The sequence below is a fragment of the Anolis carolinensis genome, unplaced genomic scaffold (genome assembly GCF_035594765.1).
Source record: "Anolis carolinensis isolate JA03-04 unplaced genomic scaffold, rAnoCar3.1.pri scaffold_9, whole genome shotgun sequence".
Classification (NCBI taxonomy): domain Eukaryota; kingdom Metazoa; phylum Chordata; class Lepidosauria; order Squamata; family Dactyloidae; genus Anolis; species Anolis carolinensis.
The window spans coordinates 29,547,425-29,561,823 of NW_026943820.1; the positions used below are offsets into that span (position 1 = coordinate 29,547,425).

At 45.3% G+C, this 14,399-nt stretch overlaps 1 protein-coding gene across 1 annotated transcript in view; it reads right to left on the reverse strand.

The window, feature by feature from the left end:
- Positions 1 to 13,799, reverse strand: part of glg1 (golgi glycoprotein 1) — a 74,039-nt gene extending 60,240 nt beyond the window's left edge. Inside the window, exon 1 of the mRNA XM_062961526.1 lies at positions 13,363 to 13,799. Within this exon, the coding sequence (XP_062817596.1) occupies positions 13,363 to 13,758 (396 nt within the window). The 5' untranslated portion in view covers positions 13,759 to 13,799. The remainder of the gene's footprint in view (positions 1 to 13,362) is intronic.
- Positions 13,800 to 14,399: the final 600 nt, after the last annotated feature.

A 14,399-nucleotide genomic window follows, 5' to 3' on the forward strand; every position in this document is an offset into this window, starting at 1 on the left:
AATAAGACTCAAACGAAATAGGAAAACTCCTGTGACCACCTTTGCTTCTCAAATCCCAAGACAAAAGGAAGTCTGTCTTCTGAGTAAATATCCAAAGGGTCACGAGCCATCTGAGAATGCTGAGCAGCGTGTGTTTAAGACCCAGATAACTAGTTTCTTCAGAAAGAAAGTCTTGCCTATTTGGAAAGAGCTGAAGATTCAGTATTTCCTTTCCTCTGCTTTTAGGTAAGCCTGGTTCATAGGCCATGCAGCAAGAATGGCTGCCCTTTCCTCACTTGGGTGGAAGAGTTCAACTGCACTCCGGAGGAAGCATTCACAAGGGCAGCGCATACAAAATCATGTGCTGCAAATGATCTACTGGCATTCAGATGCTTTGTTCTCTTGAGCCTGGATTTATTTTTTTAGGTTGTCCAATGTAAATCCTCCTCAAATCTCCTCCCTTGTGAAGGTAAAATACAAACAGACTTCAAGCAAACTGTTAATTTCTGTTTAGAAAAGAGCTCTCGAAAGAGTGGCAGTGAATAGCATATGTCCTTTCTCAGATATTATAATTCTCATTATCACATCACAGAACCAAGCCTTTGTGTTTACAGGCAGCAACACTTGTAAACATTAATTCAATCTAGAACAAACTTTCAGTCCACATTCCACGATCCTGAATTCCTACCATGTCAACTAACTTACAGTTGGGCAAATGTTGTCAATCCATGTCAACAATGGAATGTCTGCACAGAAGTTAAAATATGCAAAATTTATCACATTATTTTATAGTAAAGGTAAAGGTTTTTCCCTGACTTAATTAACGTCCAGTCATGACCGACTCTGGGGGTTGTTGCTTATCTCCATTTCTAAGTCAATGAGCCGGCGTTGTCCGTAGACACCTCCAAGGTCATGTGGCCAGCATGACTGCATGGAGCGCCATTACCTTCCTGCCGGTGCAGTACCTATTGATCTACTCACATTTGCATGTTTTCGAACTGCTAAGTTGGCAGAAGCTGGGGCTAACAGCGGGTGCTCATTCCGCTTCCCGGATTTGAATCTGCGACCTTTTGGTCCACAAGTTCAGCAGCTGCTCAGCATTCCCAGATGGCTTGTGACCCTTTGCATATTTATTTTATAGAATCATAAAACCACAAAGTTGGGGAAATTGTTGCCAGGGCCACCTAGTCCAAACAACAACAACAACAAAACTTTATTTATATACTGCTCTATTTCTGATAAGGACTCAGAGTGGTTTACACATCATAAAAACAATCAATACATATACATAATACAAAATATAAGAAACCAATATAACAGCAATTAACAAACATGTTTAAAATTCCAACATTTTAAAACAATATAAGCCCTGCTAGGGAGGAACAGGTAAGGAAAGCAGTCCCCAAAATAGACCTCTAATCTCTGTTGAAAGATCTACAGAGAAGGTGCATCCCTCATTCTCTGAGGCAGTCTATATCACTGTCAAACAGTTTTTCATCTCAGATATAACAAGACAGTGGCTCTCCCAGTGCAAATTACTCCTCCCACTGCAGCTACCAAAATGAACCTATTAAAGCCCACAAGGATTCCTACTTTCCTGACACACAACATGCTTACATTAATAGTTTGTGGCACAGCGTGAAAGAATAAAACAAAGCACACGATCTACAGCGATTGTGCTCCATGTACCCATGAAGAAGATTCTCACCTGCCACAAGGAGTGACTGCCAAGACGGAATTATAGGATCAAGCTGTCCACTTCTGCTGGACTAGAACTGACAAGGCTGATTCATTTGAGAGGAAAAAGCAACCAACCATGAGGGCACTTGCGACATGCGCTCACATCCTTGCATTTCAAGATGCTCCTGGAAAAAACCTTCATTTCTACAACTTCATAACAGAAAAGCATCCTGATATATTCACTAGAATCAATATCCTCTAAACAAAGCATGTTTTCCTCCCAATATTTTTAACAAATATTGTTGTTTTGCCAAACGTGAAACTATGAAGTTGCACTTGTTAAAATATGCAATGAAAATACTTCAAACAACTGGATAGTTGCATGATTCTATGGCAATGATGGGCAAGCTTCTGCGCTTGGTGTGTCAAAATTCACCAAAAAACGTAGCATGACTTGGGTGGTGTGTCACTTCGAGAGAGAGAAACATAATTTTGCAATATGTATAGTTTAAATAACAAAAATATATAATTGTAATATATAACTGTATTCAATAAATCAAAAACTATTTACTACCATTATTTCCATGTACAACAATCTATGGTACCTGTTATGATTGAGCCTCGTGGCTCTGTTTCTGACAGGCGTGGGCGTAAGACTCCTCGAGAGTCGGATACTCTCGAGGAGCGAGAGAGAAAAAGACTGCGAGACATATTTGCAGCACCCTCTGACGAAGAGTCTTTCGAAGGGTTCACGGAGAGAATGGAGGAAGGGCTGGTTAGCTCAGAGGAGGATGAGATGGATTGGACTCGGGTAAGGGAGGAATTGGGGCCACTGGCCATGATGGGGCAGAAGATGAATGGGGATCTTCAGGATTAGACCCATGGCGTAGCTGGAGGGATGGGACGGGATCCACAGCTGGAGATGCTGTTGGGCGTAGTCAGAGGTGTTCCAGCTCTGACGAGGAAAGTGATGAGGAAACGCCCGGGTTAAGGAGGGCAGCTGACAGTGATGAAGATTTGTAACTGGCATAAAATGGGGCTTGGGAGCAATTGCAAATTGCGTCGGGCAAGGTAATCTGGGCAAACGCTTGGGATTCGTGTGTGTGTGTGGGACGCTTCCCTGAAGACTTGTGTACTTTCCTGTGCTGAGACGTAAGTTGATTGGAATCCAGGGTCAGACGGCGGGAGGGATTGTGTGGGCATTTGTTTGTGCAAACCTGTGCTTACTCTTATTAGCTTGACCTTCCGTCGTCTTCCTGACGGACGCCATCTCCTGCTTTGAGAACTCGGACTGAACTGACCACGGCTTGTCTTCCCCCCCCCTTCTTGGACTTGGAAAAACTACAAACGTCTGCTTCTGGCTTTGATCTACGGAACGGAACTGGTCTACTCTACTGCTAAAATCCCTGGCTGACTTGTTCGTGTTGGAACCCTGTCTGCTGTGTGTGTGGGAGCGACGCAAGTTACTCTAAACTCAGTGTTGGCAGCAGAGAGGAATCTGCTGCCAATTAGTTGCATTCTTTGTATCTTTTGTTCCTTGCCTTTCGTTTTGTTTATACCCAGGCTGAAGAAAGCAGTTTGTTTTTACCCGGATTAAACTCCGGTTTAATCCGGTTTATCTTTTGAACATTTACTTTTGCCCCTTTTTTGCTCCTAAAGGCAAAAACTGCCTGGCCCTTGTGTTTTACGGGCATTTTTGAGTTCTGTAATCTAATAAACTCTGTTACTTTGAATCTTGTGGCGTTCTGTCCTTGACAGATTGCCCGACGCCCATAAAAGGTATTGCAGCAATAAACCCGTCAGGAAGACGATGGATGAGTTAAGGGTCAAATTAGACCAATTGCAAACGGCTTTTACCGCTAGCCAAACCGCTCATGCCGTGAAAGGACATGTTTTGACTCCTGAACGCTTTGACGGAACCAGGTGCAAGTTGCCAACCTTTTTGGCACAAGTGGAGCTTTATTTTTCTCAGCTCAGTGCTCATGCTTATCCTACAGACACTAGCAAGGTGGCCTTTATTTTGAGTTTGTTGACCGGTCCCGCAGGACAATGGGCCACTAATTTAATTTTGGGCAATGACCCAGTCAAGGACAATTTGAATGATTTCAGAAAGTTGTTAATTGATACTTTTGGGGATCCTCTCCGCACGGAGAACGCTGGGTGGGCTCTGTATCGGTTGAAACAGGGAAAGGGGACTGTTTTGGATTACTTAAATAAGTTTAACCTGTATCGCCACCAGCTGGATTGGGGGGAAAATGCATTCATGCTTTTATTTACTGCTGGGTTAAGTGATATGCTCCAGGATGAATTAGCACGTTTGGAGCCGGCTGAAAGTTGGGATACCTTAGTTGCTAAGGTGCTGCGCTTAGACGCAAGGTTCGAGGCTCGTAAGCACTCAAAAGCAATGTGTGCGCCACCCATGCATGTAACCAGGGCACCTGTGGTAATGGGGGAAGAGCCTATGGAGCTTGGGGTCTTTAAAAAGCTGTCTACCGAGGAAAAGAGCCGTAGGAGGCAGCTGGGCTTGTGTTTGTACTGTGGGAATGCTGGGCATTTTGCCAAAAATTGTAATGTGAAACCTTCCAAAACTTTCGGGAAAAGGCCAGCCCTAGTGCGACGTGAGACCAATGCACTAGGGCTCCTCAAGCAATCAACTGAGGGGAGGAAGCATGTTTTCGTACCCATTACATTATCTGTTGGGGGAAGGGAACTTGTTTCTACTTTGGCACTGCTGGACTCAGGAGCCACGGTCTCTTATGTTGATACTGAGTTTGCTAAGAAGCATGGCATTCCTAGAGTGCGCAAGGCATGCGACGTGTGGGTGGAAGGAGCAGATGGGAGACTGCTGGAGACTGGGGTGGTTAACCATGAAACCTCAGCAGTAACGTGGGAGGTGCAGGGAGTAACGGGAACGTTTGTGTGGGATATTACGAGCTTGCCTAGATATGATGTGATCCTGGGGATGGATTGGCTAGCTGTAGTAAACCCACAAGTAGATTGGGCAACACGTAAAGTGATTTTAAAGAGGCAGGACTGTTGCACTCTAAATGTTACTCATTCTGATATGGAGGGAGTGCCTGCTGAGTATGGGGAGTTCTCTGATGTATTTTGTAAAAAAGAAGCGGACAAATTACCACCGCACAGGCCATATGATTGCGCCATCAAGTTGGCAGAAGGTGCGAAACTGCCAGCAGGGAGGCTGTATGCCTTGACTGTACCGGAAAGGCAAGCTTTGCGGGAGTTTCTAGATGAAAACTTAGCCAAGGGGTTTATTCGCCCATCTAGTTCTCCAACTGCGGCACCAGTATTCTTTGTAGCCAAAAAGACTGGGGAACTTAGGCTGGTCTGCGACTATCGGATCCTAAACAAATACACCATTCGGGATAGGTACCCGCTCCCTTTAATCTCGGAACTGTTATCAAGGGTGCAAGGGGCTAAGGTCTTTACCAAGCTTGACCTGCGGGGGGCCTATAACTTAATCCGTATACGGGAAGGGGATGAATGGAAGACGGCATTTAACACGTGTTTCGGATGCCACGAGTTCCGAGTCATGCCTTTTGGGCTTTGTAATGCTCCTGCGGTCTTCCAGAGGTTCATGAACGATGTGTTCAGGGACCTAATTGACCAATTTTTAGTGATTTATTTGGATGATATCTTGATTTTTTCTAAGGACGAGAAAGAACATCGTCAACATGTCAAGCAGGTTCTGCACCGACTGCGGGCTAATGGGCTTTTCGCCAAGGCTTCCAAGTGCGTCTTTCATGTGCCTGAAGTGGAGTTCCTAGGTCATGTAGTGTCAGGTAGGGAACTTAAAATGGACCCACATAAGGTTGACGCCGTCAACTCATGGCAGGAGCTGAAGACTAAGAAGGATGTACAAAGGTTCTTAGGTTTCGCTAATTACTACCGGGAGTTTATTCCGAATTTTGCAAAGCTCACGGTACCTTTGACGCAGCTTCTGCGCAAGAAACAGCCATTTGTGTGGGGGCGGGAAGCTCACGAGGCATTTCTACAACTTAAGTCTAGTTTTCAATCGGACAACATACTAACCCATCCTGATGTTGACAAACCGTTCGTGGTAGAAGCGGACGCTTCTAGCTACGCGTTGGGGGCTGTATTGTCTCAGAAGGATTCCTCAGGGACCTTGCGTCCCTGTGGATTTTACTCGCGGCAACTAACACCCTTCGAGCAGAACTATACCATATGGGAGAAGGAGTTGTTGGCGATTAAGGTGGCGTTTGAGGTGTGGCGGCACTGGCTTGAAGGGGCACGGCACCAGATCGTGGTCAGGTCTGATCATAAGAACTTAGAGCACTTGCAAACAGCAAAGAAGTTAAACCAGCGTCAAATTCGCTGGGCTTTGTTTTTCTCCAGGTTTAACTTCAAGGTGCAGTTCGTGGAGGGGAAGGCAAACTTGCGGGCCGATGCTTTATCCCGCAAGCCAGAATTTAAGACCAATGAGCAGGTAGTATGTCAGACCATCTTGCCTACTGCCTCGCTGTGTGTTGTAGATAATGAGCTCGGGTTACATGACCAGATCCTTGAGGCTCAGAAAGATGATGTGTGGACTCAGGAGCAACTGATGTTGCTCTCAGCAGGTAACCGTACCATACTGCCGCATCTCCAAGATCAAGACGGGGTATTGGTGCGTAGGGGGCAGGTTTACGTACCTGTGGGGGCCCTCAGGTTGGAGGTGATTAGAGCCCACCATGACGAACCCATGGCTGGGCACTTTGGCAGGTTCAAGACCGTACAGCTTATCACCAGGAGCTACTGGTGGCCAAAGATGCGGCAAGACATTCTGCGCTTTTGTGACAGCTGCGCCGTTTGCCAGCAAAGTAAGACGCCTGTTGGGCGCCCTAGAGGGTTGTTGTCGTCTTTACCTGTTCCGGAGAGGCCATGGCAAATCATTTCCATGGATTTCATTTCAGATTTGCCTAAGTCTGGGGGTTATACTTGTATTTGGGTGGTGGTGGATTTATTTAGTAAACTGGCTCATTTTATTCCTTGTTCAACCATTCCGGCGGCCTCTACGTTGGCCTTACTATTTACAAAGCACATCTATCGCTTGCACGGAGCACCCGAGGTGATTATTTCCGATAGGGCTCCGCAATTTGTGTCACGCTTTTGGAAACACTTCCATGAGTGCTTGGGGACTAAGTTAAACGTGTCGTCCGCCTTCCATCCGCAAACGGATGGACAGTCGGAACGGGTTAATGGGCTCTTAGAGCAGTATTTGCGTTGTTTTTGTTTAGATCAACCCACGGCTTGGGTGAAGTGGTTACCGGTGGCGGAATTTGCTTACAACAATGCGGTGCACACGTCTAGTCAGCATACGCCGTTTGAGCTTACTTATGGCTTTCACCCACGGGGAGGTGTGGCGCCGTCGACCAATGTGGTCTCTTCGGACCCTGTGTACCGCTCTACGGAAATGGCTGCATTGCATGATGTTGCCCGTCGCTTACTGTTGGAAGCTAAGGCAACGCAGAAGACTCAGGCTGACCGCCACAGGCAGGCAGGGGAGGAGTTGGAAGAAGGGGATTTGGTGTGGTTATCTTCCAAACATATTAAACAGGCTGGGGGAAAGTTTGCGCCTCGGTATTTGGGTCCCTTTCCTATCGTTAAAAAGATTTCTTCTGTTGCGTTTCGTTTGCGTTTACCGTCTAGTTTAAAGGTCCATCCAGTCTTTCATCGTTCGCTGTTGAAACTTGATACCTCTAGTCGTCGTGGTGCTATAGCGGAGGGTATCACTGCCACTTCTCCGCCATCGGGGGAGGAGGCCTTTGTGAGAGGGGATAGTGTTATGATTGAGCCTCGTGGCTCTGTTTCTGACAGGCGTGGGCGTAAGACTCCTCGAGAGTCGGATACTCTCGAGGAGCGAGAGAGAAAAAGACTGCGAGACATATTTGCAGCACCCTCTGACGAAGAGTCTTTCGAAGGGTTCACGGAGAGAATGGAGGAAGGGCTGGTTAGCTCAGAGGAGGATGAGATGGATTGGACTCGGGTAAGGGAGGAATTGGGGGCCACTGGCCATGATGGGGCAGAAGATGAATGGGGACCTTCAGGATTAGACCCATGGCGTAGCTGGAGGGATGGGACGGGATCCACAGCTGGAGATGCTGTTGGGCGTAGTCAGAGGTGTTCCAGCTCTGACGAGGAAAGTGATGAGGAAACGCCCGGGTTAAGGAGGGCAGCTGACAGTGATGAAGATTTGTAACTGGCATAAAATGGGGCTTGGGAGCAATTGCAAATTGCGTCGGGCAAGGTAATCTGGGCAAACGCTTGGGATTCGTGTGTGTGTGTGGGACGCTTCCCTGAAGACTTGTGTACTTTCCTGTGCTGAGACGTAAGTTGATTGGAATCCAGGGTCAGACGGCGGGAGGGATTGTGTGGGCATTTGTTTGTGCAAACCTGTGCTTACTCTTATTAGCTTGACCTTCCGTCGTCTTCCTGACGGACGCCATCTCCTGCTTTGAGAACTCGGACTGAACTGACCACGGCTTGTCTTCCCCCCCCCTTCTTGGACTTGGAAAAACTACAAACGTCTGCTTCTGGCTTTGATCTACGGAACGGAACTGGTCTACTCTACTGCTAAAATCCCTGGCTGACTTGTTCGTGTTGGAACCCTGTCTGCTGTGTGTGTGGGAGCGACGCAAGTTACTCTAAACTCAGTGTTGGCAGCAGAGAGGAATCTGCTGCCAATTAGTTGCATTCTTTGTATCTTTTGTTCCTTGCCTTTCGTTTTGTTTATACCCAGGCTGAAGAAAGCAGTTTGTTTTTACCCGGATTAAACTCCGGTTTAATCCGGTTTATCTTTTGAACATTTACTTTTGCCCCTTTTTTGCTCCTAAAGGCAAAAACTGCCTGGCCCTTGTGTTTTACGGGCATTTTTGAGTTCTGTAATCTAATAAACTCTGTTACTTTGAATCTTGTGGCGTTCTGTCCTTGACAGTACCTCTTGCAGTTTCCACGCTGATTTCTCTCTATTCTAGTTTCAATGTAGTCATGAATAATGAATAATATAATAATAATATAATAGTAATAATATGGTAATATACTACAATAAAAATAGAATAATAATAAAATGATATAATATATATATATAAATGTAATGTGCAAAATTCCCATGGAGTAAACAACAAAACCACTGGACCAAATCACACCAAATTTGGCCACAAAAGACATAGTCATAGTTTGCCTTTAATTACTCTGGTTTTTATCTGCTTGGATTTTAATGTATTGTCCATTATTTTATTTTGTGTATTGTTGAAATGTTTTAAGTTTTATCAAATATGTTGTGTTGTTGTTTCGGGCTTGTCCCTGTTGTGAGCCTCCCTGAGTCCCTTCGGGGAGATGGGGCGGGATATAAAAATAAAGTTTATTATTATTATTATCAATCTGCATGCAGCAGCGTGACAGCAAAAATGGCTAGGCGTTTCAGTGCTGGCACGCATGTCATAGGTTGGCCATCACTGTTCTATGGGAGTATAACTTTTACTCATGTCTTTGTACATGCTTTGACCTATACTTGCTTTAATTTCTCTAAGTTCTCTTGCATCCCAGACTTAAATATGCTAAAGGCATTTAGATCCTGTCTGATCTTGGAAGCTAAGCTGGGTCAAATCTGGTTAGTACCTTGATCGGAGACTGCCAGTGAACACTGGGTGCCGTAGGCTATATTTCAGAGGAAAGAACCAGCAAAACCAGCATTGTGGATTGTTTGCCTAAGACAAATCCATGGATTAGCCGACAGGCAACTCAAAGACAATACATCTCTTGAGTTGCAGTCTTGGAAAAAGGTGAGTCACAAAAGAATAGTAACAACTCAACAGCATGAAGGCAACTCCTGATGAATCAAGGGACCAAACACTATAACAATTGTTGTTATGTCTCTACAAGTTAGCAACTTATGACAACCTTAGGGTGAACATATCAAGACAAGATTTGGGTTGTTGTATGTCTTTCGGGCTGTATGGCCATGTTCCAGAAGTATTCTCTCCTGACATTTCGCCCACATCTATGGCAGGCATCCTCTGAGGATGCCTGCCATAGATGTGGGCGAAATGTCAGGAGAGAATACTTCTGGAACATGGCCACACAGCCCGAAAGACATACAACAACCCTGTGATCCCGGCCATGAAAGCCTTCGAGAACACAAGACAAGATTTGCTCAGAAGGTTTCCTCATTGCCTTCTTTTAAGGTTGAGAGTGTTACCAAATGGGGATTGGAAACTTGGTGTCCAGAGTCACAATCCAAGGCTCAAACCACAATGGCTGCAGAGTCTAGTAGGCCTGCCCCTTTCCTAACAATCCAAACCAAATTCCCAAACATACAGAAGTGCCATGCAGTTAGTAAGACTATTTGCAACTCCAAAAGAGTGTAAACCTTCAGATTCTGTCAACACCTTCATCAGGAAAGAAATGAAAATAATCCCTGTACTATTTGAGAAATCTTACACCTATACTTTGAACAGCAGAGTCCCATTCTAGCCTCTGTCTCTCGATCATGTCAGGTCACAAGAAACAGAGAAACACAAGAAAGATTGCGTTACTTTCACCATGACAGCAGTAAGCAAAGCAGTGTCCCCTCGATCTGTGATGGCTCACCAGCCATTGCATGCTGATCCATAGCCAAATACATAACAACTGCCCATCCATATCCAACAATTCTGTAACTTTGGATTCAACTATACACAGCTTAAAAATATTCAACAAAGAAAACTCCAAAAGCAAGCCTTGACTTGGTCATTTTATAGAAGAGGCACCATATAATTACGCTGTAATGGATTTTGATATTTTCAACCCTAACCCCAGTGGATATCAATGGTCCATTGTAGTAACCCGTGCAAGGAAATATGTACCATCTCATTATCCGCCCCAACCTGGCCTATTGGAGAGATTAAAATAAACTGCTCTAAACAATAACCAAAGCTTCAAAGGATTTGAATGGATAACTTAGGGCAGTGATTCCCAAACTCTTGCCTTCCAGGTGTTTAGGACTTCAACTTCCAGAAATCTCCGCAGCTTTGGAAAATAATTGGGGATGCTGGGTAATGGAGTACAGAATACTTGGAAGATCAGAGCTTGGGAAACACTGACAGAGCATAAGTTTGAACGTCACAATAGTAGAGGATACAGCAGTGTAAAATAGAGAAACAATGGAAGAGAGCAGAACAGTTCCTGTACAATTATAGAGTTTCTAAAGATTCAGAATCTGGCACAATGGGGGGAAAACATAATTGTGAGATATCCAGAAAAGCACTGCATTAGAAAGAAGCGGAGCAGGCACTCCTTTTGCTCTGATTAAAAAGAGTTACTTCTTTGAGGCCAGACAACATTTTTGCTGAGATCCTATTGACAATCCCAACTAGCATTCAAAAACATGGCAGTTAGCTTGGAATATTATATGTAAAAGAGATCTTGTGCCCCTTTGCTCCTAACTACAGGTACATCCATAGCACTGCTTCTTAAACTATAAGTCCCAACCCCTTGCGATCAATGGTAGAGTCCTGATAAATTCGGCAACAGGAAAAAGGTTTCTGAATGCCATTTGAGTTACAAATATCTGACTTACATGACTCCAAGTTAAGAATGGAGAATGAGACAACAGGAAGTGAGGGAAATCTTTCCCTCGGAAGGAAGGGAAATTTCCTCCTGAAAAACTTATTATCATGGAGAAAGGGGTCTCCACTGAAGCTTTATCATCAATCCTTGTTTTCACAAGCCAACTTTTCCAAAAGCCAATAATCACAGAGACAGAAAGTGAGGTGAAATTGTCAAGATAGGTTCTGCAGGTTCGTTCTTTAGTTAAATTTGTAAGGAAGTCGGATCAGGGACATTTTTAAGGTGTAACTTCAGCTTTGGATAGGACGGGGAAGGATTAACACCCCTGTGGTGGTTGTTTTGCTGTCTGTGTCTCTGTTCTATCTTCACATCGAATATAATATGCAACAGGAAGTGAGAAGAATCTCCCCCTCGGAAGGAAGGGAAATCCACTCCTGAAAGCTATTATCGGGGGAGAAAGGGTCTCCATTGAAGCTTTCTCCTCATAATATAATATTTATATGCTGTACTATAGGCATCTCTGCATATAATATAAAGCACTATATGTATAATATTTTATATATAATATACCCATATTTATAAATAAAATATAGATATATGTATATGTGTGTGTATATAGAATTAATACACTATATACATCTTCACATATAATATAGTACACAGCAGAAAATGAGAAGAATCTCCCCCTCGGAAGGAAGGGAAATCCACTCCTGGAAGAGTTATTCTCACAGGGGGAAAGGGGTCTCCACTGATGCTTTCTCCCCATCATATAATATTTATGTGATATAGTTATATAATATAATATATAATATAGTATATACATCTTCGTATACAATATGCAATACGTATAATCATTTACAAAATTACAATATTATTAAATTACATACATACACTGTATTGTGACACTCTGAGAAATTTTGTGTACTACGTATATATCCAGCATGGGTCAACTTCAGCTCTCCCTCCAGGTGCTTTGAATTTCAACTCCCACAGCCTACTTTTCCTCTCTTTTCTTTCCCTTGCTTTCCATCATATAGCTTCTCCTTCCTTTCCTTCTCCTTTTTTGCTTGTTCCTTCCTTCCTTCTCTCCCTTTCCTTTTCTCTATTCCCTTCCCTTCTTCTCTTCCATCCCTCCTTTTTCCTTCTTCTTCATAGATAATATAACATTACTTTACATATAAGTGTGTGTGTGTGTGTGTGTGTGTGTGTGTGTGTGTATATATATATATATATATATATATATATATATATATATATATAAAACTAGCTGTGCCCGGCCACGCGTTGCTGTGGCTTATGGGAATTCTTTGTTAGGTAGGTGGAGTAACAGTGAATAGCTTTGTAGCCTGAAAGCCTGGCCATTTTCTTATGTGAATCCTTGTTTGGTGAGGTGGAATAGAAAGGAATAGGCATGCTGCTTGGAAGGTTAGGTAGTTGCCTTTTAGGGAAATTTTTTTTTGGGGTGGTAGAACTGTAATGAATAGCCTCGGTGGTTCAAAGCCTGGGTGCTTGCTACCTAGGGGAAATCTTTGGTTGGCCAGCTTCAGAGTTGTATCACTGTTTCAAAGCCTGGTCGCCTTTTACGAAGGTTAATCTTTTATTGGTGTGGTGGAATTGCACTGAATATCCTTGTAGCTCCAATGTCTGGCTGTATTTATTATTTTGTAATATATATATATATATATATATATATATATTACAAAATATAGAAAGCATGGCACATTGCCTGTTGTGTGTTTTGGCCTTTTTTTTGGGGTGTTGTGATTGTGTTTTTTGTGTGATTGTGTTGTATCTTACTGGAGGCAGGGATGATGGATTGTGTTGCCAATTGTAGAGTTTGGTGGGTGTTGGGTTTTGTTGTTTGGTGAGTTGCCGTGATGCCAAAAGCCTTTTATATAGATAGATAGATAGACTATAGATGTCTTCACATAGAATATAGTATACAACAGGAAGTGAGAAGAGTCTCCTTCCACCCCTTCTTCTTTCTCCAGCTCTGCCTTCATGCCTTCGTCCTTCCTTTCACCTCCTTCCATGCCAGGCCTGGGCCACCTCGGGCCCTCCTTCCGGGAGTCGTGGACGTGGACTCCCCCCCTTCCGAATGCCAAGCGGGCCCGTTCTCCTCCCTCCCTCCTTGCTCACCTCCCTGACGTCCTGGAGGCACTCGAGGGCGGCCAGGTTGTTGGCCCAGGCGTGCTTGGGGCAGACGCGGCCCACGTCCTCGCGGCAGGCGGGCTCCTCGGCCAGCTTCCACCCGCCCGACGACGACGAGGAGGAGGAGGCGCCGCCGCCGCCGAGGCCGAGGCGAGGCCCTCTCCCGGGCTGCTGAGGGGGCGGCTGTGGCTGCTGCTGCTGGGCCCCGAGCGCGGCGGCGGCGGCGGCGGCGGCGGGCTGCTGCGGGGGCGGCGCCTGGCCGGCGAAGGCTCCCCCGGGCGCGCCTCCGGGCTGGGCCCCCCCGGGCGCCAGGGCCACCAGCAGCAGGGCCAGGAAGGGGCCCCGGACGCCGCTCCGCGCCGGGACACGTCCGCACGCCGCCATCTTGGATGCGACTCCTCTCCCACCGGCCCAGGGCCCAGGCCACGCCCACCCACGCCCTCCGCGCACGCGCGCCACGCCCCGCCCTGACGTCGGCGCCCCGAAGGGAGGGGGAGTGACGACACAGCTCCGCGCCGCCCCGCGTCGCTTAGCAACCGGCCTCTCTTTGGGATGCTGAGGCCTAGCTTGGAAAGCGCCTCAAGGGCGCCACTTAGGAGTATGGTATTGCATTGCATTACATTATAGTATGGTTACCAACACAATATACAGTATTTGATACATAATTTTTTTTTCGTGTCAGGAGTGACTTGAGAAACTGCAAGTCGCTTCTGGTGTGAGATCCTTGGCTATCTTCAAGGATGTTGCCCCAGGGACATTGCCCGGATGTTTTTACCATCCTTGTATAATAATATACAATTATAATTATTGTATAATTATAACTTATATAATTGTATAATTATAGGATATACAATACTGTACTGTATATACTCGAGTATAAGCCTAGTTTTTCAGCCCTTTTTTTAAGACTGAAAAAGCCCCCCTCGGCTTATACTCGGGTGAGGGTCCTGGTTGGCTTATATTTGGGTCAACTTATACTCAAGAATATATGGTACATTTGGTGGTTGTATGTCTTTCGGGCTGTG